This window comes from Brachionichthys hirsutus, chromosome 3, assembly GCF_040956055.1.
Source record: "Brachionichthys hirsutus isolate HB-005 chromosome 3, CSIRO-AGI_Bhir_v1, whole genome shotgun sequence".
Lineage (NCBI taxonomy): Eukaryota > Metazoa > Chordata > Actinopteri > Lophiiformes > Brachionichthyidae > Brachionichthys > Brachionichthys hirsutus.
In genome coordinates, this window is record NC_090899.1 from 7,910,823 (window position 1) to 7,935,761 (window position 24,939).

The 24,939-nt window shown below is 44.5% G+C and overlaps 1 protein-coding gene across 1 annotated transcript; it reads right to left on the reverse strand.

Annotated features, from left to right (window-relative positions):
- Positions 1–752: 752 nt before the first annotated feature.
- LOC137914817 (uncharacterized) lies at positions 753–24,793 on the reverse strand. The gene is made up of 26 exons (XM_068758315.1): positions 24,762–24,793; positions 15,451–16,697; positions 14,760–15,029; positions 14,560–14,664; positions 14,330–14,448; positions 13,981–14,199; positions 13,713–13,800; positions 13,170–13,322; positions 12,656–12,753; positions 12,317–12,489; positions 12,115–12,231; positions 11,365–11,544; positions 11,055–11,186; positions 10,163–10,963; positions 9,447–9,596; positions 9,120–9,350; positions 8,780–9,004; positions 8,584–8,690; positions 7,817–7,973; positions 7,043–7,248; positions 5,876–5,938; positions 4,741–4,920; positions 1,506–1,628; positions 1,196–1,300; positions 1,040–1,120; positions 753–876 (listed from the first exon to the last, which is right to left on the reverse strand). The coding sequence occupies exons 2-26, from the start codon at positions 16,687–16,689 to the stop codon at positions 847–849; spliced, it is 5,352 nt and encodes a 1,783-aa protein (XP_068614416.1). The 5' UTR covers positions 16,690–16,697; positions 24,762–24,793; the 3' UTR covers positions 753–846.
- Positions 24,794–24,939: the final 146 nt, after the last annotated feature.

Sequence of the window (24,939 nt, forward strand, 5' to 3'; positions counted from 1 at the left end):
AGCTTGGTGGACTACAAGAGGAAACGAATAAGAATGATTCAGGGCGTCAGGCAAGATGGACAGGTAGGTCTTAAATAGAGACTGCGAAATTCAGTAAACAGCACGATGACAACCTACAATTAAAGATGCAGATGGATATGAATAACTTAAACCTCAAATTTGTACAAATACTATAAAAGCATTCATTCTATAAAATAGAGAAATATTTCAAAATAGGTTCCTTTTTAAGTCAAACTTTACAATAATATGTAGGCTTCTGGTTCTCGGCTGATTACGAAGATTATGAAGATTTTCTGTTTTCTTTTTATACCTGAGCAGTGAACAAAGCTAAACAGCTGTCCAAATTTCAGCAGGTTATTTATGTTCAGGTGGTATGCTATTACATTAATTAAAGAGACAAACCATTAAAAAAAAAAAAAGTTCCCTTGAATGTAGTCTTAACGTTCCCCGAGCAGCACCAAAGGTAAAATGAATGCTGATGATGGTGTCAAAGTTAGACAGGAAATGGTGCAAAATAAAAGTTGTAATAACCACCAGGCAAATAAAAGCATCACTCAACTGATTTTTTTTCTTTCATTTTAACCAATAACAATGTAGTCTAAGCTTCTTAAACACGTGGATGAGAAGCGTTTGATCAAACCAGAGTGCTGCAGCCACCCGCTACCGAAAGGAAAGGCTCAAGCAAACAACGAGAACTGACAGATGCATAATTGTAGGTGCTTATTTAGGACATTGCTTTTTGGATGTGTGTGCACAGGCAGTGCTGTCCAGTGTGTGTTAAGGGCTGCGCCCTCGTGAAAGGTTGCACGGTGGAGAGTCCGGAAGTAAAAGCAGGTGGTGATTCAGTTACAATGCTGATGCCCCGCCATCTTTCACCTGCACACAGAGAATGCATGGACTTGTATTAGACTCGATGTGAATTCATTTGAGACGGACAGTTCTCTCACATCGAGAGGTATCGTCTCATCTCAACAAGAACAAAAAATATCAAACCCCTCTTATAACATTTGGTCCATTGGTACGGGCAAAAAGTTTGTACCGTATCGAGGTCGATGTCAGAGTCTGCCGTGATCACAATTCTCTTTTCCACACGAGTTTCCGATGATCCACTTTTCACTACCTGGTAGAAGAGAGACAATCTATAAACAATCGTATGGAATAAAATGACTACACAGAGCAGGATTGTGCTGCCGACCTTGGAGATGTGAGTGGTGGTGGTGGTGACTGTGGTGCCACTGGTGGTCTCTGAGGTAACACTCTGGGAGCTGGACACAGTCGTGCTGTCTTGGTCATCTGTTTCCTGTGACAGAAAGACCAACAATGGTGGCGCGAATGATCGTTTCTGAAAACTGTGACCTTGAACACTTCCTCAGATGCTGTACTCCCCCCTCGTAGCCTCGATCCTCCCAGACCTGCTCGATCTACAGTGATGACATCTCCCACCATGCAAACTCGTTACCTAAAGCTGGCACAGATCTGGGCCGAGCAGGCGCTGGAGCCCCTACCTTTGGCGACTCATAGATGAAGGTCTTGGTCGGGATGACGGGGACCTCTGTGGTGGAGATGCAACTGGGCAAGGAGCTGGAGGCAGCTGTGATGGTGACTGTATGAGTCTGCACCAGAGGGGGCTGTGGATGGGAGCATAGCCCCATGAACAGCTGTTTTAACCAGACACCGCACCTCACAGCAACCTCGTTTCACACCATGCAACTCCCTCTTAAATCCTTGCCTCGCCACACCAGCTATCCTCAACCGATTTGTTTCATTTAGGACCGTTGGAATCACCAGAATCACCTTAGCTTCCCTTCCCGCCACCAACTATTACAAATGCGAGAGGAAATGGAGAACATCAAGCCGTAAACGGGGAAGAAGAATTGCGTCAATGTGCAGCAGAGAAGAATGAGCTAGCGTTGCTGTGACCCATCACCAAGTCGGTACGCCATTGGGCAACGCCGCTGCAGCAACCGCAGTTTTTACAACTGTCCCGCAAAGGAATGAGCAAACTGGCGGCTTTGAACATGATACAGAGGCGATGCAGAGACAGAATCTTCACCCTGAGGGGGTTAGGAGGCTACCTGGAAGCACCGTATGACCCGTGGACCTCCACTCATGAAATAGGAAGCCGGGGAACATCCAGCTATCCTCCCGGAGAGCTCCGAAGATTGGGAATAGGATCCGTCTTCCTCCGGTGTCTCATTCAAAGCTCTACCGCAGGTCTCATGAGATGGATGCAGCGGCGCCAACTCCACCTCTACAATGGGCACCAAGGCAGTCTCAACGCCTACAACCTCTTCCTGATCACATGACTCTTCCTCAAATGGAGCACCTGCGCCGCGGGCTCCGTCGCTACCGGGTGCATTCGTGTGGCTCGCGGTGGGACTTGGCATGCCTGACATTCCCGACCTTTTGCAGTACTCCTTGTGTGCAGCCTTTGTCTCTGAACCATCGCAAATGGGGCTAATACATACGCTCTAAGAAAAAGACACAACATAGTCACTGTGGAGGAGGAGAAAGCTTTCCTACTGACACTGCGTGTAGATTATCATGCATGCATGCCGGAAAGCTTTTTTTTTTTCCATACTGAAGCTCCTTAGGAAGAGACACCTTTTTTAGTGTACAGCTCAGTAGAAATGAATCTCAATCCTGGGTTAAAATCCAGGGTCCCTGAAAGGAACAGGCAATCATATGAGGGGTATTTGGAATGCCTTTTATTCTTTGGTCAAAACGCCATGCGACAAGAAATCTCTTACAGTTGCTACACACCGCCTTTCTAAATAATGATGAAGAACAGAGAGGTTGAGAAGAATTACGGATGAGCTGCCTCAGGGTCTCCCAACACAGAGACGAAGAGTATTGATAAACTTCCCGGTAACAAACGTGCTGTTTTCTAGAGCTTACATCATGTGGGTTCTGGAACATGTTTCTACTAGTACATATATTCATAAATCACATCACAGTGATCAGTTCGTCCTTATAAAACCAACCAATATAAATATACTTTGAACTGTGTATAAAATCAGGCCCGAACGGTCTCGGTCAAAAAAGTCCAGACAAAAGTCAGTTGTTTGTTAAAACTGGTTCATTTAAAGTCCAAAAAACACAAGTGAAACTGCTAAATAGAAGTGCGTTGATTGTCACTTCCCTTTATAAGTTGTGTTAAAGTGGGAAGTAGAAGGAAAGAAAGTCTTGTTTCCACAGAGGCCTGAAAAAAATGGCAGCTTCTCAAGTGGATGAGAGATGAAGGATGCAACAGTGATGCTGAAGAGGAGCCGGAGGAAGGAGAGAAGAAGAGAAAGCGAGAGGTTGATGGCTACAGTAGATGGTGCAGTCTCCACAGGTCACAATCACACCTGTGTGGGATTCCCGCAAGGTGGAGGCGGCCCCTCAGCTGCGTTTGGAGTAGAAGTCTAGCAGGGGGCCGCGTGGAAGGCGGATGACAAACTGAGGGTGGGGAGGGACAAGAGACGAAAGGGAGGAATTTGAAATGTTTGAAATGTTTGCAATGACGGAAAATGAATTGAAAAAGTTGTGCTGATGGCCAAATAATAAATACAAATGTCCGATGCAACAGCATGCTGATAGTAACTTTGTCGGAGACGTTAGCGGTGCATGCATTGTAACAAAAGGCCATTCACACTTAGCACACAATAGTGAGACAGAACTTTCTCATTACCTGCCCGGTGCTTTGTGCTTGAACAATAAATAGATCTGATCATGCCTGAAGCTGCTGGATGGTAACAATAAAGGGAAGAAACATGAAGCTGTGACCATGTTTCAGAATATTAGTATTCTAAAACCCACAGCAGGAAAACAAACTGCAGCTAAATGTAATAATACTGCTATAGCTTCCATGTATTTGTCTTGACTACTGTATTTGTCTTGGTTTACTACTTTCATACTGGAATAATGGAATACAGTTTATGTCGAGCGACAGACATAAATGTGAATTATGTCTCTTCACAATAACAGGCACGTGAAAAAAAGTGAATGGCGGAGTGAAAAGAATGCGGAAGCGGAATGTTTTAAACAAAAAAAAGAAAGGAAGCACATGAAAGGAGGGTAATAGAGAATGGGGCAACGGTCACAACAAAGATTAATTGCTCGTGTCATGCAGTTAAAAGTTCAACGTCCGGTCTGTCAGTCATGCAACACACGGAACTTGTCAGAGGCATCCAGTGCAGATCAGCGGACGCTAAGAGGGTCTCAAAGAACAGACAATCTCTCCAGAAGATGCCTCGTCCGTCATCAGAGAATCAGGGACCAGAAGTACTGACCCTTCACCAAGTCCAGCTGCATTCTTCATGCACATGCATGTGTGGCACAGTACATGCCATCGCTTCGAATCCGTCTGCACATGCACGCAATCCATCGCATTTAAACAGTTTGAGAACCAAATCAGAGCCCCGTCTCCTCTCTATAAGCGTCATTCATAATCGTAAAAAACAGAACGTTGCATTTCAATGTCCAAAAATACTCAAAAAGACTAACAGGAAACACTCAGAACCCTTCTGTTCCATCACAAAGCCATGCACACACTAGTCCGCAGGCACACGAGGGTAGTGATGTTTCCATCTGACCTCACTCCAGAGGCGTGGAAAACACACGTGATGGAATCATGACGTCTCCATGATTGATTTTCTAATTAAATCCTTTTTGCCTTGCAACTCCATTTCCTGAAGTGACAGGCTTAAAACCAACTCGGACAGAATTCCTAGTGAGCGGTGCCCGTAGGAGACTTACCCCATCGGCACTGGCCAGAGGCTGGCCATTGACGCCCAGGGTGCGGAACGGAGAGTGTGTTGATAGGCGCTTGTCCCACTCGCTGGGCCTCTGCTCTGGGAGAGATTGCATGAAGTTCCTCTTCAGCTCACTGATATTGGCGTGATGCTTCAGCAAGTCCTCCTGAGGCTTATCGAACTCCTAGTCAAGAGGGAGTGTGAAGGGGTACATGGGGAGGTGGGAGGGTCAAGGATATATGACAACGACAGGCGATTCAGGAAAATAAAAACGGGGTGGAGAAATAAGAAGTGTGGGGGGGCAGGGGGAGAGAGAATAAAGAAAACCATCAGATTATGTTTCATTCTGTTGTTTATGTACAATTTGTCTTGATCTGTTGCAGATGAGTCGCGCAGGAGCCTTAACTGTTGATTCGCTGGGGCAACTAAAGGAAGCCATTAATTTAGGCAACCAGACAGATTATATATAACAACAAATGCCGGCATCTATCAAAGGCATTCATCTCTTGGAGCTACACAGCACAGCATTAAGGGTCAACATCAAAGCATGAGGCCTGGAATAGAGATGTGAAAACAGGTTGCAAATCAAAAAGCAGTCGACGCGATTTCAAAGATGAAGCCTGAGTAAGAACGAATCTGTTCATTCAACACAAATGACCAAAAGCAATAGTAGCAGCACCTTTTCATATGCAGCGGCATGTATGTATAATTATTACAAGTACAGTATAACTATGGGCAAGTTAAAAAGTGAGATGAGGTGGAAAGAGCAAGAGCAAGAACAGGAGAATACTGATGATCTGGAAGAACATAACGCATCACGTAAAAATAAAGGCTGCTTGTGAATCCTGGCGTGAAGAACTTTCACCGATTAAGTTAAAGCTAACTGCTAACTGCAGCATCTTCCAAACCGGTGTAAGAATCCTGACTATAGCCGGCATGTCAACAGCACTCTCCTGAAACATCTGGATTAGAGTTATGTTGCAACACACGCCCACACTTACCATGTAATCCACAGCTAATCAATCACGTTGATGCAAAGAGCGTGAATCATGCTGCATGCAAGCGTGGCAATGAAAGCAGCAGGTGTGCCAAAGAGCAAGAAAACACAAACAGAGACTGACGTCTCAAGGGATACGAACCTCCAACATTAAAAGGCTATGTCTGATATAAATTGAGTCACCCTCAATTCTCTTAGCTCTTTTCTGTGAAAAATGAAAAGAACAAAAGAAAGAGTGTGGGTTTGTTTCTTTTTTTGTGCGTGCAGGCATTCATCTACCAAACCTTTGGCATGCACACTACACAATTCATTAGTGTTAATATCGTAGATAAAGAGGGCAGTGAGGACAATGCAGTAGTTCTTAAAGGCGAGAATGTAAGGATCGAGGACTACAGAGTTCTATTTTCATGGCAAAAATGAATATAATGAATGGAGGAGCGACAGAAATGTGATGAAACAAGAGTCACCATGCTATTTTTAATAAAGTACATTTCGTCTAAAATCATGCATACGTACATTCCAGTGTTTACGACAAAAGCATGCAGTGAAAATAAGTGGATGGCTGTAAGACACTTCATTTATATTGAGAGGCACGTGTTGTCTCTAACACATAATACACATATATTTATTCCTCTTAAATTCTACAGCGTGTGCATCAGATCTGATTCCATTTAAGACCTGCCTATGTGGAGGCTCAACCTGGGGAGAGGGTGAGATTAGAGTTTTGGACGAGACAGTCTGAGATCAGCAGGATGGAGGTGGAGAGATGACTGAAGGAACAAATGCGGGGCTAAGAATCTGACCTTTCGCATTCGCACCACCTCCGTGCTCACGGCCTCAGTGTCGTGCTACCCCGGGGAGGAGAGAGGGACACACATTAGCATCCTCCGCTTGTTCAATTTAACACTCAGACTTCTGAGGGGTGACAAGCGAGAGGCCGGAGTCTGACACTAACCTGAATGTCCCCATTGATGGTGGGTATTAGGGAAGAGCTTACTTCTCTCTGGTCCCTCCACACTGCTGACTACAGCAGTAAGAGAAGCACAGTTTACATTTCAGAACAACCTGGGCCTGCTGCTAGAGCATCTTTAAAAATTTAAGAATATGAAGCCTTAGATGAAAACGAGCTGTTTCTGTTTTAATGGTTGATTTACATTTAAGACATCCGGGGGGGAAACTACGAGGACACATGAATAATTTGTTTTTCTTTCGCTGGCAGCAGACATCTCGTAGGTTTACCCAAAGCGACATAATTACTCTCTTCTGGAATTATGCCGTGTGTAAATTTGGGAATAGAAGCATAGAATACCTTGCCCTCGGACACAGCTTTAATTTTTGAGGGCTCCACAGCTTCTACCGTGACCTTCAGCCTTCTCTCCTCCTTGCGGATGTTCTTGATAGGAGTCGAGGTCTGGGGCTGATCGAGTGGCGCCATGGGGATCCCTGCCTCTGCCAGAGCAGCCTGGGAGAAGACCGGCGCACTGACAGGTCGGATGCCCCTCTGTGTGCTCACCGCTAGAAAAAGCAAATGGAAAGACGAAATGGAAATATTAGCAAAAAAACGGAAATATATTTTAGCTCAATGCGTCATGGAGGGCCAAAGTCACATCATCAAAACTTGGGAGTCTCAAGCTTCAATGTGATAAGATGCGAGCAGCACACTCTGCAGGAGTATACTGTACCTGAACGTTTGTTTCATCTCTCTGACAAGGACAAGGCCCAGAAATGGGCCAGAAGCAAAGATCCACACGTTAGAATGAGAGCAAAAGCTTGACAGATGCAAAGAAGGATGATGTTAGGCTGCAAGGAGCTATAAGCTCAATGAAACGTTGAGATTCAGAAAGCCCTTTTCCTTCACGAAGTGAATATTAGCACGGCCAGAGTTGGTTGAATAACAGAGAATGAGTACAGCCATCTGTGGACACTTTCTCTTGCGATGAGAATTTGGTGAATCCTGCAAACGAGCTGCAAATGTTAATAAGCGTTCAATAAGCAAAGAAAAAACACACACACACACCAACTAGCCAAACGGGTTAAAAAGAAAATACCTGACTCTTTAGGTGCAAAATCTAGTAGAACAAACCAATCATGATTGACATGTAAAGGTGTGCGTGGATGTCTTTCTTCCAGGATCCGCTTCCCAAACTGTGGTCTTGTGTCCGACATGTCAACCCAAGGTTTGGCCACAGCTGCTGGAACTCTAACCTCTGTTGGGAACTGGATGCGTTTGGGGACGGCCACTAATGACGCACCAGCAGGCGTTGTTGAGGAAATAAAGAGTACTATATCATCAAAAAAATATATTAGAATACTTGCATTTACAGTGCAGTCAGAGTCAGTAAACAGAATAGAAGGATCGATCATATTAATATATAGAAATGTTTGCATGTAGAGCTGGATGACATGATTGTGATAGTACCTGATTTCTTAGGGGCCACATCCAAAAAAATAAACCAATCGTCCTCCATCTCTCTCGCTGCTGGACGTGGTTTCTGCCGTAACGCCTCCTCCTGCCGCCACGTCTCCTCGGCTATAGTAACTCTCTTCTTTGCTCTCTGCTCTACGGCTGACAACCCTTTAGCTGGTCTTATGTCCAGGAGCGTAGGGACACGTTTGTCCTCAGCCACTACTGCGTGATAAACATATCCTTCTCAGCCAAGGGACTATATTTCAATTTGAAATATGCATATTCCCAAAAATTAAATATTTCGCGGATGATAGGCTATTCTGCCAGATTCCAAAGTAATGGTCACACACACATCGCAGAATACCTGGTACTTTTGCTGCAACACTCAGCAACACAAACCAGCTATGGTCCACCTGTTTTGGAATTGGGGGTTGAATCTCTACCAGTGGCTTCACGTCTTCCTTGATGAATCTCGGTTTTGATTCAGAGATGGCCACCGTATCCGCAATACTTTCCTCGGGTTCAACCCGAACGGACTCGGCCGTGGAAACTGATGTCAAGCACAGTGAACAAGCTTCGTAAGACAAACAAACAAACGAAAACCAAAATAAGCTTGTTGGGACTGAAACCAAACAATACCTGGTGGTATGTATGACGTTTCTCTGGGAACAACATCCAGCAGCACAAACCAGTCATCGTCTATTCCTCTCACAGCAGGCCGCAGAGAAAGTACCTCCTTTTCACTTTGCACTTGTTCCATGTCTTCTACTACAACATCCCCTCCTTTTTCTGTCCATGCAGCAGTTGTCATTTCAACAGTAGGGACATTTTCCTCTGGAGACATCTCAACAGGCTGTGCAACAGCTGAGACAAAGAGAAAATGAATCCTCAGATACTGTGGACAGCACAGGGGGATTGTTGGAAGACAAGCATCTGCAAAGCTCGCTCTGTGAAGCAGCGCAGGAGACGCGAGTAATACCTGGCGGCACACATGAGGTTTCTCTGGGAGCGACATCCAGCAGCGCAAACCATTCATCTTCTATCTCCCTCGCAGCGAGCGAGAGAAAAGCTACTTCCTTTTCGCCCTGCTTTTGTTTCATTTCTCTGTCTTCCACCACAACATCCACTCTTTTTTCTTTCCTTGCAGCAGCTGTCGTTCCAACTGAGGGGACAGGTTCTCCTGGGGACACCTGAACAGGCTGTGCAACAACTGAGACAAAGAGATAATGACTCCTCAGACGCTGTGGACAGCATCAGACCAGCATCTTGCTGGTCTGTAAAGCAGTGCCAGAGACATTAGCAATACCTGGCGGCACGAACGAGGCTTCTCTGGGAACAACATCCAGCAGCGCAAACCAGTCGTCATCTGTGTCTATCGGTGGGATTTCTGGAAGTTGTCTCTGTGTGTCGTCTATTACTTTTGACTCTTGAGCTATGACCTCGCTAATCTCCACAGCTGCAGCGGTTGTTTCCTCAGAGATACAACTTTCTGTGTCCGCCGGGTCTCTTCCCATCGTAACTGAAGTCAGGAGAAAGCCTTTTAAAACAAGGAGCAACACACACTTCCTACATATTGCCCTGAAGCAAAATGAAAACACCACGGAGCCGAAGCAGTTGTGAAACGCTGTATTAGTACCTGCTGGTACGTAAGCTGCTTGTCTGGGAGCGACATCGAGCAGCACAAACCAGACATCGTCTCGTTCTGCGAAGGACCGCAGCGGTGAGATCTCTGGATCTCTTACTTGTCTTTCTTCTTCCACAACCTCTACTTGCTCTTCCGCTGCTGTTGTAACCCTAACCTCGGTTGATGAGGTGAAAATCACACCTTCGTCCACCTGAGCACGTTCCACAATGGTAGCTGCTGATGGTAAACAGAGTCATTGAGTGGGGGGGCAAACAGCTATATTGCTTAAAGCAATTCTCATTTACTTTCTATTGACCATAAAGTCGATGTGGCTGTCTGGAAACAAAAGGAAGAAGCAGAAATAGTAGTGCTATTGCTTTATCGCTGACATACTGTACCTGGTGTTAAAACAGCTTTGTATGGAGGACGGTCAAAGAGACTGAACCAGGCATCTTTATCCGTCCCCTGAGACGTCGCTGTGACTTTGACGGCTTCCCCCTGTGTTTCTGTCTGGCACCATGTCCTGTCTTCTATTCCCTCCTCTGACATCACACCAGCCTGTACCTGGACATCTTGTGTTTCTTCTTGCTTCTGCCCTATCTCTTCTACTATAGTCACTCTTTTCTTAGTCCGCCGCTCCACCTTCTCGTATGCTGCCGCAGACACGGTGCCGGCGATGTCTGAAGAGCCAGACTTCTCTTCAATCTCCTTTTGACATTTTTTGTCTACCTGCCATAACCTCTCGTGCAAGCCTTCATCAGAAAGACTCTGGTCTGTGACGAGTTTTCCACTCTCTTGCTTCACCTCATCTCCTTCTTCGGGCAGCAAGCCTTTTAAAAACACTCGTCTGATCTCGTCTTCCAGTTCATCCACTTCCTCCTCTTTTGTCTCAATTTTTCTCACGGATCTCTTCAACACCATTTCTGTTATATTTCTCGCTAGCTCTTCCTCTCTCAGTCGATCTACCTCTTCCTTGCCCAACTCATCTTCTGCTACTCCCTGAAGTCGCTCTGCCATTTCATTAACTTCTTGGAGCATCTGTTCTAAATCTTCCTTCAGCTCGCTTTCCAAAACATCAATCTCTGTCATCTCGTCTATAACCATTTCCTGCGGCCTCTCAATGGCTTCTTCTCTGGTCGGTACCTGCTCTGTTATATATATCCTCACTTCATCCTCCTGGAACTGAACTCTGGGAGAAGCTGGGAGTAAAGGGGATCGGCCTGTTAAGAGACTTTTTTGCAACATTTTTTCAAATGGCAAGGTCATATTTCCAAACACAATAGGACTCACGTGGTTTATGGGCATGATGGAGCAGGGATCTGCTGAAGCCTCGGTCAAAGTAAAGGTACCAGTCATCTCGCTGTTTCAGTGCTTGTCGCAATAGCCGGTCCAAAGAGCTCGCTTTGGCCAAACTGACTATAGCTGGCAATATCACAGAAACAATAGTGATCGACTGCGATACCATCTCACCATTATAGTCACCAACAACTGACAGATAAGCAGTGACGGCCATTACGAGTGTAAATACCTGGCTGTTCAAAATCAAACGACGAGACAAAGGGAAAAGGGGGATGCCGATGGAGCAGAGAAGACCAATCACCTTCTTTCCTCCTCTGCTGCTCATTAGATGACAGCTTCTGCCACGTCTGGCTGGCTGTCTGGGTGATGGGTTGTGGGTCAGTCTGCCCAGTCACACTATCCTGCCAAGTTTTTCTTACCATTTGTACAGACTGCGCCTCCTCCCACGGCGGAACAGAAGTCTGCTCAGACTCCCCTCCGACTGTGGAGAGATAATGGTTCCGCTGCAGAGATGTGCTCCAAGGAAGATTGTGAACAAGTTTGAGGCCAAGCGTTTGGACCGGCTGGAGTTAGTACTAAGCTGAGGGAAAGACGGCTCTCATCCATGGAACAAGAACAACAGATGTAAAGGGCAAAACACTTACCTTGAGTCGCTATAGCGAGTGATGACTGAGTCATTCAGTCAAGATGCCGAAAGTAAAAGGTGCAAGCGTAAAGAGAGTGAGAGCCAATGTGCAACTGAAATCAAAGAGTGACTTTCAACCTTTCAAGAAATGCTCAAAAGCAGCCGCAATCAGTAAAAGAATGAGAGGAAACAATGTCTTCCTCAATGACCGCAACAAAGGATGTCCCGGGATTGTGCCGGGGGAAGTCAACCATCTGCGTCACAGCTGGAAGGCAATCTTTCCAATGGCTTATCAGCATGAAAGCAAATGATCCAGAGCAGAGGAGGGTGTTAAATGGTTTGCTAATGATGCTTGTGAGAAAGAAAAGAACACATGCTGCAAATATACGGCAAAAAGCACTGGTGCAGCTCCACACAACCCGGTACCTGGGAATCGAGGAGAAGGCTGATGTTTGTCAGACGTCAGCATCAGAGACCAATCATCAACCTGAGATCTGTTTGATGCTGCGAGTCGTTGCAGGTACTGGAGAGTGTTAGCTCCAGCTAAATGAGCGAAATAAGGAAGACAATGGCTGACTGAACACGAATGCGTATGTTTCCCCACACGGGTTCACACAATTACACACACCTCCGTCTAGGTTACGAGACAGTCTCTTGCTAGCAGAGCGGGTAAAGTGAGGAGCCGGGCGGTCGATCATGGAGCTGGCCTGGCGGGTCTGGGCCTGAGTGCGTCCGCTGTAGCGGAACTTTGAGCCCAACACCAGGAAGCGACGTGATGACGGCGGCTCCACTGTTGGCACTCTGAGGGACAAACACAATTATTTCATTTCATCTATCCATCAACCTCTACTCTGATCAAGTCATCAAAAACAGCTAACCCATACCAGCAGTTCAATAACATCGATCAGTACATTACAAAGAATTAGAATTCCATAAAAGGTATCAAAGCGATGGCGACTGGTCATACCTGAAGAACGTGTGGTTTTCAACACACACTTTCCACAGCTTCTTGGAGGCTTTGTAGTGTGGCAGCTTGAAGCCAATTGCGCTCTCATACTGCTCTTGCTGTAGGTGAAGGGAGAAATAAATAGTCGGTGATTAAAGCATTAAATATGGACCCCAGACAGAATGAATGAGCATCCTGTTAATACTAAAATACACTGTGGAATGTAAGCCTTGATTATGGTGACTTCATCATTATTAAAACTTTGTTTAAGGATTTGTTGGTTACCGCAAGTCAAGGCTGCTCTCTATTTTAACAGAAGAGACACAAAGAGGCAAACAGCAGCAGAGTCCATCAAAGCCCAAATGTATAATTAAAAACAGTCCATGATTAAATCCAAAACTTCATCTCTAAAAAGAAGATAGCAATGTAAACTAAAGCAACCGACAGGTGGCGTGAGTCAGGATAAAATACACAGAAATAAATGTAATTCAAATATAGAAGTAAGATGTGGAAAATGCAAATGCGTATTATTTACCTCCGATGCCCTAATTTTGATAAAGAAGCTACTGCGTTTGTAGGAGATCTTGAGCACTTTGGGCCAGGGGAAACGATTGATCCTCAGCTTGTCCTTGTAAACCATCAGGCCACTGGAGCAAACTCCCAGTGTGATGTCAACACCATCAAGATCCTGCAGGCACAGTCACAGAATTATGAAACATTTTAAAGCGGAGTCAGTACGTCGTAACCCTGCACTTACAATTAGCTGCCACAGGGAGGCAGGTTTTTTTCATATTATGAGGAGGTGGATTTTTAGGTCATGGAGTTTTAAATGTTATTAATCTCTCCTTTTTTCTGAAAAGGGTGGCTGACATCAATTTCGTAATTACATTTTGGATGCTGCTGATGTTGTACAAGCACGCCATTGCGAAACAGTGATAAAAAATGTCAAAATGAAAGGATGGCAGTACATATTTGGACTATGGACTTTGGAATTTTTGAATTTCCAACAACAACCTGCGCCAACTGCTAAACCACACAGCACTTATCTCAACCGGTGACACTGTAATCTGAACCCAACCTTGGCTTTGTGCAGGTCCACGCCATACATGGCAAGCTTTTTGGCGTTTTCCAGAAACAGCATATCTGCTTGGGCAGGACTCATTGACCTTGACAAACAGATAAGAAACATTATTTCAAAGATCTGTTTCACTGTACAGGTTTGCTAGCTCTATTACACACACACCGTCTGATGACTATTCAGTCACACACACTTGATGAAAGATCTGTATTAATTAATGGCTGCCATCTCCACGCCGCTCCAAGCAATGCCCGCCTCCATTGATTACCTGTATGTACGGTGTAGCTCCATGACCTTCTCCTCCAGCTCTCTGCTCTGTCCGGGAGCCAGACTCAGATCTTTAACATAGTCTGCTCCATGGAGCTCTGGGTCATACTCTCCGAGCTCAGACTGGGCTGTATAGGACCCCAGCAGGGACAGCGTGACGAAGGAGCAAGGAAGAACACCACACATAATGTCCCTCCTCAGCTGCAGGCACAGGAAGTACCTAAAAAAAGGTGTAAAAGCAAAAAGCACACAGCAACAATGAACACTAGCAGGAAGCAGAAAGAAAGGGCAGGCCTGGCTTTGGGATCGCTAACATGCTATATCTCAGAGAGCTGGGAGTTATCATTCACCTGGTGAGGTCTTCAGTAAGCTGTGCTGGATCAGGAGGGTAAAACTTGATGCCGAATGTAAACTCATACACGGCACCAGAAACCTGTTTCCGGATCTCTTTAGTGCCTTCCAACCAGGACTGAGGGGGAAGAGGTGCAAACATACCAGTCAGTCGTTTCAGCGTCATGTTGGATTATCTGGTTTCTCTTGTGACGAGAAACTGAAATGACTGAGAGGAAACCCGGAGTACCTTGTCCGTTGGTGTTTCCGAGTGAGTGAGGCCAAAGTAGTCTTTCTCCAGCAGGTTGACATGGTCACACACCTTTGTTACAAGCTCCTGGCCTTTAGCGTGTTTCTATACCAGAGAGACAAAGCCAGAAAAAGGGGAGAGGTTTCATCAGTCCTCTAATCGAGGTAGAGTTGAAGTGCGTGAGGTGAAAGGCCACTTACATCGAGCTCACACTCAAACTGAGTGTTGTCCAGCAAGGTGACTTTACATTGCATGGTTTTCTGACGTTTGGAGTCTTTGGCCTCTTCTGACTTTTTCTCTGTCTTCTTTACAGGCTTTTCCTTCTTTCCCTCTTCCTTTGCTTTCTCCTCTTCTTCGCTTTCTTTCTCCCGTTCTGCAGGTTCTTCCTCTTTTTTCTCTGTATCTTCACTCACTTCTACTGTGTCAGGCTCCTTTATTTCAGTTTCTTCTTTGCGTTCTTCTGGCGGTGGCTTAGAGTCAAGAAAGTTAGAAAGCATGTCAAATACAGGTCAACACAGAAAGGAGAACACAATTTTGTTTTTCAAATGGGTTATAACTAATAACATTTAGTAAAGCTACTACTGTTCTTTTGACCCTGTACTAAACCCGCTCACACACTCACCGTTAGTGGAAGAATTTTACACTGTGATATATGTGTTCGGTATCTCTCCTTGAGGTAAAGGTCTATCTCACCTGTCCCTCAAATATGAAGCAGGAAGAGATTGCACAAAAGACGACAAGATTGATTATGCTGGGAGGCGGAGCTGAGGTAGACGGACAAGCTCTTGAACCCGTTTCTGGTCTTTATGCTATGCTAAGCTAACTAGCAGATGTGATTGGCAGGTCTCCCTCAGTGTGATGGCAGTAAGTGTTGGTCAGCGTCTCACTGACCTGCGTCTCTGTGCTGCTGACTGAGTGCTGGTCGGGAGCCTGCTCGACGTCCGGCTCGGTTTTAAGCTCCGCTTCCGGAGCAGCTATCGGTGCTTTCACCTGCTCCTCACTCTGCCCTTTTGCCACCTTCTCCTCCTTTCGTTTGCTCTTCCCCTTTTCCTCTTGTCTTTCGTCTTGTTTCTTCTCCTTTTCCTCTTCCTCTGTGTTTTCCTCCTCCTTCGCTACCCCCTCATTTGCCTTCTCGTCTTTCTTTTTAGACTCCTTTAATTTATCCTCGTCTCTCTTTTTTGTCTTCTCTTTTGCTTTGTCCTCTTCCTTCTTTCTGGCCTTCTCTTCTTTTTTCTTTGATTTTTCTGCTTCCCTTGCCTTTTCCTCCTCTTTCTTCCTTGTTTTCTCCTCTTCTTTCTTCTTTATCCTTCCTTCTTCCTCTGCTTTTCTCTTGTCTTTTTCTTCTCCCCTCTTCTTTACCCTTTCCTCCTTTTCTTTTCTCTTTGCAGTCTTCTTGTCAATGTTTTCCTCCTCTTTATTGTCTTTCTTTTCAGCTGCTGCCCCCTTGTCTTTAACCTCGGCAGTCTCTTGCTTTGCTTCTTTGCTCGTCACCAGTTGTTCCTCAATCTTTTTTACAGTCTGTGTTTTTTCATCTTCCCTTTGCTCCTCTTTCTTTTTCACTTTTTCCTCCTCCTTTTTACCCTCCTCCTGTTTCACTTTTGCCTCATCCCTTTTCTCGGCTTTCTTCTTGGTTTCTTTCTTTTTCTTTTTACTTCCTCTCTTTTCAACTTTGTCTGCCTCTTTTTGTTCTACTTTCTCTTCAACTTCTTTTTCCTCTTTCTCTTCTTTCTTTCCGACTTCTTTTGCCTCAGATGTTTCTTCCTCTACTTTAGTCTCCTCTTGACTTTTCACTTCTTTCTCCTTCTCCTCCTCTTTGGCCTTCTCTGCATCAAACCCCTCTTCTTCGGAGCACTGTGAGCGGCGTTTGAGGAAAGAGGAGAAGAGACGAGACAGGCCTTTGCCAGCCGAGGTCCGTGTGCGCGGCTTCAGCTGATCCTCCTCAGACGAGGTCGCTGCATCAGAAGGCCCAGGATCAGAAGCCGGCTCCTGGGCCTTCTTGCTCGACTGCTCCTGCTCAGATTGAGATGCTGCCGCCTCTGGATTGCGCTTGTTCTCTTCAGACTGAGTACCGCTGGACTGCTGCTTGCCTTCAGTCTCTGCCTCACTCACTGCACTGGCCTCTGTTGTCATGGTAGCCACTAGAAAGCGGAAAACAAGAGAATCAGAGATGGACAAAGGTCACAGTGCTGTAGAGGATGCACAGCGTGGCTACACTTGGAACACAACAAATAAAAATAGGAGCAGTGTAATTCGTGAGTTTAATAATAATAATGACTTTACATCTTTTCATCATTGTCATCAATACACAGCAGACTGAATAGAAATGTTTATAGTTTATCATGCAAATTAAGTAATTTATATGCATGCTTCTTGATTCTCATTTAATATTTGATTATTCAAAGAGATTTATGAATTAAGAGCAATTCACTATAAAAATGCACATTTAAAATGAACTTTTCAGTTATTTTCAGTGCCCACCCTGACAGACAGTGATTGTTGTTGTTGTTTTTCGGCCACCATCCAGGGATTATATTCTAATTGGAATACACAATACACAAACACCACTTTCTTAGACAATAGTCTGCTTTGTTGAAGCGTGTGTCTGAGTTTTGTGGGTGAGCTTCACAATATGGCCGATCATTCATTAAATCTCGCTGACACAAAGGAGGCATTCTGCTCGAGAGCTGCACCCAAGCCCACCCTGTACACATCACTCAACTAGGCAATCTCACAAAGATACCATATATAAATTGATTGTTTATATTTATTTGGACAGTGCAACAAACAAACAAAATGGACTTCTTTATTGCCATTTTGGGATATTTATGCTTTCTACATACATGCTATAAACAATCATTTTTTTCTGTACTTAAATTAGCTAAAACAGACATTTGTGCTGTTTAGATTTATAAAGATTTTAGTACAATTTAGAATGTATGAAGTTAAATTCTAATATTTATTTCAGTTGTATAAAAGCATTACAATAAATCTGTACATTTCTAATGCCACAGTCAGGCATTAAGTCAAACATCAGCAGCTATTAGCTGGCAAAGGATTCCTGCCACATGTTCACGTGTTCCTGTTATCCAGAAATACTGACATTTATGATGAGAGATAGTTACATTATTGCCCAATCTCAGTTCACAACCATAATGTTCCTCATCCGCCCCAGCTGTCCACTTTCAATGGAAGATAAAAGCACACTACTGCTTGTGGAATCAGCTATCGAAGTGAGAAAGAGGAAGGAGATAAAAATGACTCCATGTTATCCATATGAAGTTTATTGAAGTTATTATTAGAACACATTAATCAGTGGTCCGCATTCATCCCCAGCAACAATTAACACTTCCACTCTTGCTTAGTCCCTTTGTTTTTCTCTCCATATAGTCCATATTAGTTTCAAGTGTTTATTTGGCATCCACGGTCACAGAAAAAAAGACCCTTACACGTCTTTTGATTCGCTGGTGTGGCTGCAAAGGGACATATTTGTTATATTTAGAAACCAGCTGACTGAAACGCACCACAGGCATTACACAAGTTACCGGGAGATTTATCATTTGGGTTTGCTCTCAACGCTTTTAATTTTCCTCTAAGATGAGGCTGATTTGCATCATGTCTGATGGAGGCCTTTTGGAGGTCAAATTGGTGACTAACGTTGCTCTGTTTGTCTCTTCCCTATGTAGTTCAAGTCCCACCCTGCCCTGTTGGAGATGGGGGGAGGGGAAATGCTAGACACGCAGACAGGGATACGGGCCAGTCTTCCAGATGTAACGGGACGGCCCCAAAGGGTCCCTGCCCGGTCCTCTATCTATGCCACGCACTTCCCACTGCCGGACAGCAGGAGAGGAGGAGGGGTATGCACACAGACCAAATCCTTGTCAGCCCTCCCATTGTTTGTGTCCAGTGACCAATAACTATCCTGCACACGGTGACTAATCCTGGCTACCCCCCCTCCCACAAGACCCTCCATATGCCTCTTTCCCATATCACCAAACACACACACATCGGTGCCCATCAGCTCCTTTGGGTCTTTTAATGCTCCATCATCTCAATCTCAGTTGTCATTGGACAGACATGCAACTAATGGACCAGCTGAGCTTGTGTCTGCTGCCTCCTCCATTTTGCGCCGCCTATCTAACGTCTCTGCTGCCAGCCAGCTGAGCAGGGCGAGCCGGCATCGTGAGCGGCTGAGCGAGCAGCCGTTTCACTGAATGCGGCATCAATCTCTTCAAATAGGGATATTCATTTTAGAGAAGAGAGGTAATTAAATGAAATACTGCTATACGAAAGAAAATCCACGACCCTCTATCCTACCTAATTAGTGTCTGTAATGAGATAAATTATAGATGAACTAGGCCACTCTCGAGCCAGAGCTGGCTTCTAAGAGCTACAGGCTCTGGTGCCGACACCCAGACAGGAGCTGAATATTATGTATCTTTTTAATTCATTGTTATTTTGCATCTGTGGTGTAATTTATTGAAGTTGTTAAATTGCACTTAAGAGAAATATCACATTGTACTGTCTTCAGGAGATCAGGTGACGGGCAATCAGATAACTAACAGCAGTTACATGCACAAACAGCTTTATGATTCTGTAAGAACTTAGAAGCGCTAGCTGCTGCTAAACGTAGTGGCTATTGGCACGTCAGCTCAGTTGTTTTTAAAGAGATCATGTAGTTCTTCATGATGAGATGGTGGGATAGGGAAGAGATCGTAGAGGAGGCGTTATATATAAATAAGTGACTTTGAGTGTTTAGAAAAGCGCTATATAAATAACATGTATTATTATTATTATTATATATAAATAGCTATGTGTGCTGAGAATGGAAGGAGTCTTATCTATTTCTGTTTCCAGCGTACTGCAGACATTACGCACGTGTCCATCTGCAGACGTGTGTGCAGAGCTACTACATACAAGTGTATTTACAGATGAGAGAGAGATTCATTTTATCTTTAGCAAATTCATAACCTTGTTCACTAGCACAGGATGCCACAATAGCACTTCCCAGGAGGAATACGGAGACAAAAAGAAAGCATGTTTCCTGGGTACCGAGAGCAGGCTTAAGGAATTAGAAGGAGTTAGAGTTAATCAGCCCCCAAGGGACGATGCGAGATTATCACCATCTATCTACCTGCCTACAGCGTCTACCAATCAGTTTCTCTGCCTCTTCCTACATCTCCCGGTCAACATCTGAGGGTGTGCATGGATTGTGTGTGTGTGTGTGTGTGTGTGTGTCGAGTGAAAAAGAAGCTGGCGTAAGTTGCAATCAGCTGTGCTGATTCATGGTTTTATGTGGAGACCTGCCCACCTGGATAAAAATCAGCAGAAATTCACTGAAAGGTAACTTATCTGTCCCGTAGCCACATGATGGATCCTGCTAACCTCTTGGAATAAAGACAGACACAAGCAACATGCATGCTAACACATGGCAAGCTTAAATTTTTGCATTTTCACTGGATTCACAAAGCCTGCCTAGCAACCGTGAATTAAACAATGAAATAAAATGGGCACGAGCAAGTGCGAAATATTAAATGACTCTATGATGTAATAAAACTCTGCAAACTGTCAGGGTCATTCTTATTAACTGTTTTTTTGGCAAAAAATACTAATAATCAGATTTCACTTTGAATTAAGCACTGAAATTGTGCATGAACATGAATCTTACATCGGACACTGGGTTACAATGGCTTACATAGTCCTTTGTCTGAACCGTCCCAAACCCACTTCCAAACTGATCAATACACGCAGATGGTCTGAGCGCCTGATGTTGCAACATGAACTGACATGGGAAAAGAGTAAAGTAGCTTAATTGATTTACTGTGGTTAGCCTGAAAGCAATTCTGGATCCATTTCCAACATCACCTCAGTTGACAGGATACGATGCAGCAGTGCACATCGTTCCTCAATCCCAATGCAACCATTCAAAAACAGTTAAAAATTCATTCTTTTTTTTTTATGGTTTATAAGCAAGTCAGATCCACAGACTCCCTCACAAGGAAAAAACAACTGTGTTCAGAGTGCATCCTGTTCAGTGGAGTAGTAGTCTAACTGCACAAATGCATCATAACTCCCAAAAGAGGATTACACCAGCAAGCTCCTCTGGGACCTCTCTGACCTCACTCTTGCACAGCAGAGCCAAAAACATCCTTCAGCATCACTTCAGCAGGTGTGTGTTAAAAACACTGCTGATTCACCAGCCCCCCCCCCCCCCCCCATTTCCAATCACCTGGATGTTATCCGTCTTTTTTTTTTACCTTTACGGTTACATCTGCTCCTCAAATGAGCGCCTGCCTTGAGACTGCCTCTGTCTTTCGCTCATCCTCCCTACGTCATATCTGCCACACTTCATAAAAGATTATCTGACTCATTTGTAGTACAGGCTTGTATACAGTCACAGGAACAAGCAACGGATTCACAAATGTCACCCTCCAGCAAAGATGGATATTTTTAGACTGTGTCCCTATTGGACAAAAAAAAAAAAGAAAATAAGTTCTCTGAAGCAGAAAAATCCAATCCAAAAGGAACGCCATCTCTGAAACAGCAACTGAATATCTGAGCAGAGGTGTTCTTAGAACCAGCTGAGAAGCATTTAGAACCATAACATGAAGAGGCAGAGCATCATCTGGAACTAGCATTTAACATGTGGAAGGATTAGTCCAACTGTGAACAGCAGGGTCGATTTTTATACAAAACTTAACGTTTTACCCTGACCTTAGGATAAAACGTTTTCTTTATAAACCAGAGATATCAGGTTTTCCTCCGTATATTCATTAGAGATCTAAATGTTATACAACTTCGTAAAATCGCTTCCTACAAAACAAGCAGAATTTTGGGAAATATAACCTTAATAAAATGCTTCAGCCGCAGGTGCCTCTTTCAGAACAGTGAGATTTGCACGCCCATTCCTTTCTTTTTTTTATGACGCGCATCGCTGCCTCCGTTATTATGGAGCGCTTTTTTAATTTATGGGATGTAGTCACTGTTTTTACGCGTCCGTTATACTCCAGCAAGCTCAGAGGACATTTAACTTCCACGTGTTAAAACACATCAACGTTGAAATATTGCACAGCCTCTATAGATTTATTTTACTTTTTAATCCACCAAGCGCGCAAACCTTTTTAGAAGCTGCGCCGGTGAACGCAGGGAATTTAAACAATCCCGTGTATGAAAATGGCGCCGAATGCACAACAAAACAAATAAAGCATGATCCCGTCCGCGCCGTCCGGGAGCGTGCGTCGTAAATGCAGCTTACCTACTCTATGGAAAGCATCAACGGGGAAAGCAAATGGCGCAAAACTCCACAGAATCCTATATCCTGTGCTTTCAGAGGGGAAACAATGTTGCGGAGCGACACATGCTTTGTTGCGCCGAAGGTGTATGACGCTCGTAAAGGGGCGGAGTCTCGAGCCGGCTCGAGCCGCGCGCCTCACAACAGGATGCAAGGTGGACGGTTTTCAGATCGGCTATCTCTGCGCTGCTTCTGTTATGTTATGTGAGCATTTGCACAATAAATATGTGCGGAAGCAATCAAATCAAAGAAAACGAAATTATATATATATATATATATATATATCAGTAATTTTCTAACTCAACATACAGTACATAGTTCACAAACCTTACATCTTATAAAGGTGGGGCACATCCCAACCAAAGCGACTACAAGCAAAATGCCCACTGTCAAAGTGTTACTGTATCTGAGAAAGCTTGTTCCTATCGAAGTCTGGCAGAAGGACAATTTGATTAATACCCCCCCCCCCCTAGCTAGCTCACACATCTGATGTCTTGATGGACTCCATTATGGTCCCCACCCATCTGCCTGACCCCATTAAGGTCACATGTCTCCCAGGCAGAAGTGGTTAGTAGAGGGGCTCATTATCCTCAAAGCCACACGGGGTAAAAGATCCAGCACCTTTGTCTTGCGTACACATCTGGGTCACATTTCATTTCTTCCCAATTAATTTCCTACAAATTGAATTTAAATTCTTACCACTGCTAAAGCGGCTCAGCGGATCTTGTCATGAAGTGCAAACGACATATCACGAAGCAGCCACCCCCCCGGGAACAGAAAATGTCTCTCTACGGCAGTCCCCGTCGATAATCGTGCTTTCCTCAGTGGACTTTGAACACTGTGATGACACACCAGCAGCACGTCAGCACACACTGCTGCTGTTTGACTTTTACTGAAACATATTGCATGGACAGAAAAACAAATCTGATGAATCCCAGCGGAATAAAAAATGTTTGAATATAGCTCACGTCTTTCTCGTTTGGGATGGAATGAGTAAGTTGGGTCAATAACAGGAAGAAGGAGGGAGAAAAACAAAGACTAGATATGAAGTACTCGCTCAGCTGTCAGTTGCTTAGGAACACTTGCCCTGCCCTGTACACACAGCAAGGAGCAGGTGTTGAGCTGGACTCAGGAGAGGAAGAAGAGACAGAAGAGAGGGGAGGAGACGAGGAACAGTCCCGAGAGGCCATGACAGACAGGGACCACAGACTCTGGGACGTGCCATTCCCACGGGAGACACGCCCTAAACAATGCCTCCCACTTACTTCCCCTGCCACTCTTCCTCATTTCTTTTTAAAAGCAAATAGCAAACACACACATTCTTTAGTGCAGAGCATTACTGGGGCTGAGTGCACCGGGTTTATGTTTGTTTGGAACATCTTTATCCCTCTTTGGCTCCATCATTCACCGATTATATAACATGCCATGCCACTTGCACCCAATTCCTCTCCCTGACTTTCAATACAACATCTGGGGACACGTCACACAATGTGCCGAGGTCCTGCCCGGATCTTATGTAGAACGAAATGAACTTGCGTGCCTGTGATGCATTTATTTGTGCCCAATATCTCAGCTCTCACTCACGGGATGGATGGTGACAGCGCATCAATATTCATAGAGCACCATTAAGTTATGAAGAATTGATGAACCAGGAGTGTTCCATGTTTCTGTGCCTTCAGCTGGCAGACATGTCCACCCCCCCTTTTTTTTTTTTCTTTCTTCTTTTTAGACCAACTACAAATTCTCAACCTTGCACACGTCATAGAATCTAAAATAAATTTTCTGAAGAGGGCAAGACGTGTTTTACAGTAAATGCACTCTGCACTGTAATGTAATAAGGAGAACTTTCACAAATGCATTGTTAGCACTGTCTGCAGCTGGGAGGGGGGGTCTCACACATACATGTTGGGGGGGGTGGTGCAAAGCAGATTAGAAGTGAAATGCTGCTATTAATGTGCCTGCGCTTCCGTGTCATCTGAGGCCTCCCAGCAGAAAGCTCTGGACCTCACAGTGCTTTGAACAAATTGGCGTGGACGTCCTGTACCACGTGAATACATGCATCATCGTTTCTGATCTGACGACACCATGAAATGACCATGCTTCTTAGTCTACACCGCCACCTGCTGGACAGATGTTCAATGTCGGCATGTCTCAATGTGACAGTCAGGACTTTAAAAGCATTTACGCGTGGGTAACTTTACATTGAAGTAATCACCTTAAGTGATCCAAATGTGTTTACATTTTAGCATGAAAACAGGGTATTGTCCAGTCTTAAAATCTCCTGCAATACTAATTATTTGCTGTTGGAGAGAGGGAATACCCACCAACACTAATCTACCGACACAAAGAGACGCAAGGCATGTCGTGAGCGTGTGTTACAGACAGATAAAGATGTTTTTTGCTCCGGGACGCCTCAGTGTGACACAGTCACACTAACCCCTCCCAAAACTAGGCCGAAGTAGACACCAGCAGGATAACACATTACCAAACTTCTATATTTTACAGCCTGCACATATCACACACTTCGCACTTCACTACACTTACAGACTATTTTTTTAATCCGCTTAATGTAGACGGATTGCAATTAAAATAGTTAGATTTACATTTATACTATAAGTATACTACTGACCACACTTTATTCCCACGCTTTTTTTTATTGCCCCTTTATGTTAGCCTTTTCATGCTGATACCTTGTCCCTTGCATTGCTGTCTGAACAAAACTTACCCCACAGGGGTCAATAAAAGCGCCTGTGTGCCCCCTTTTTTAAACTTTTTTTTTTGCTGACAGGTAAAATAATTGTCACTCTGGATGTGCCGTACTCGCCTCAACAGATACCCCTGTGTGTAAGACTTCACTCACAGCACTGTAGTTGTTTTATTCTCATACACTAAATAAAGAGTCGGTGATACTTACGTCACGATTATGTAGGTCAGAGGAGATTCCATAGGCCGATCCCGGGACAGGTCAGACAGGGAGAAGGGATTGAAACAGAGACAATTCAGCAACATGATTATTCATTAAACGTGGTTTTAATTTAATTCAAAGACTGACAGCACAAAGAGGTCAATGGGCTTTGAATGAGCCTCTATCT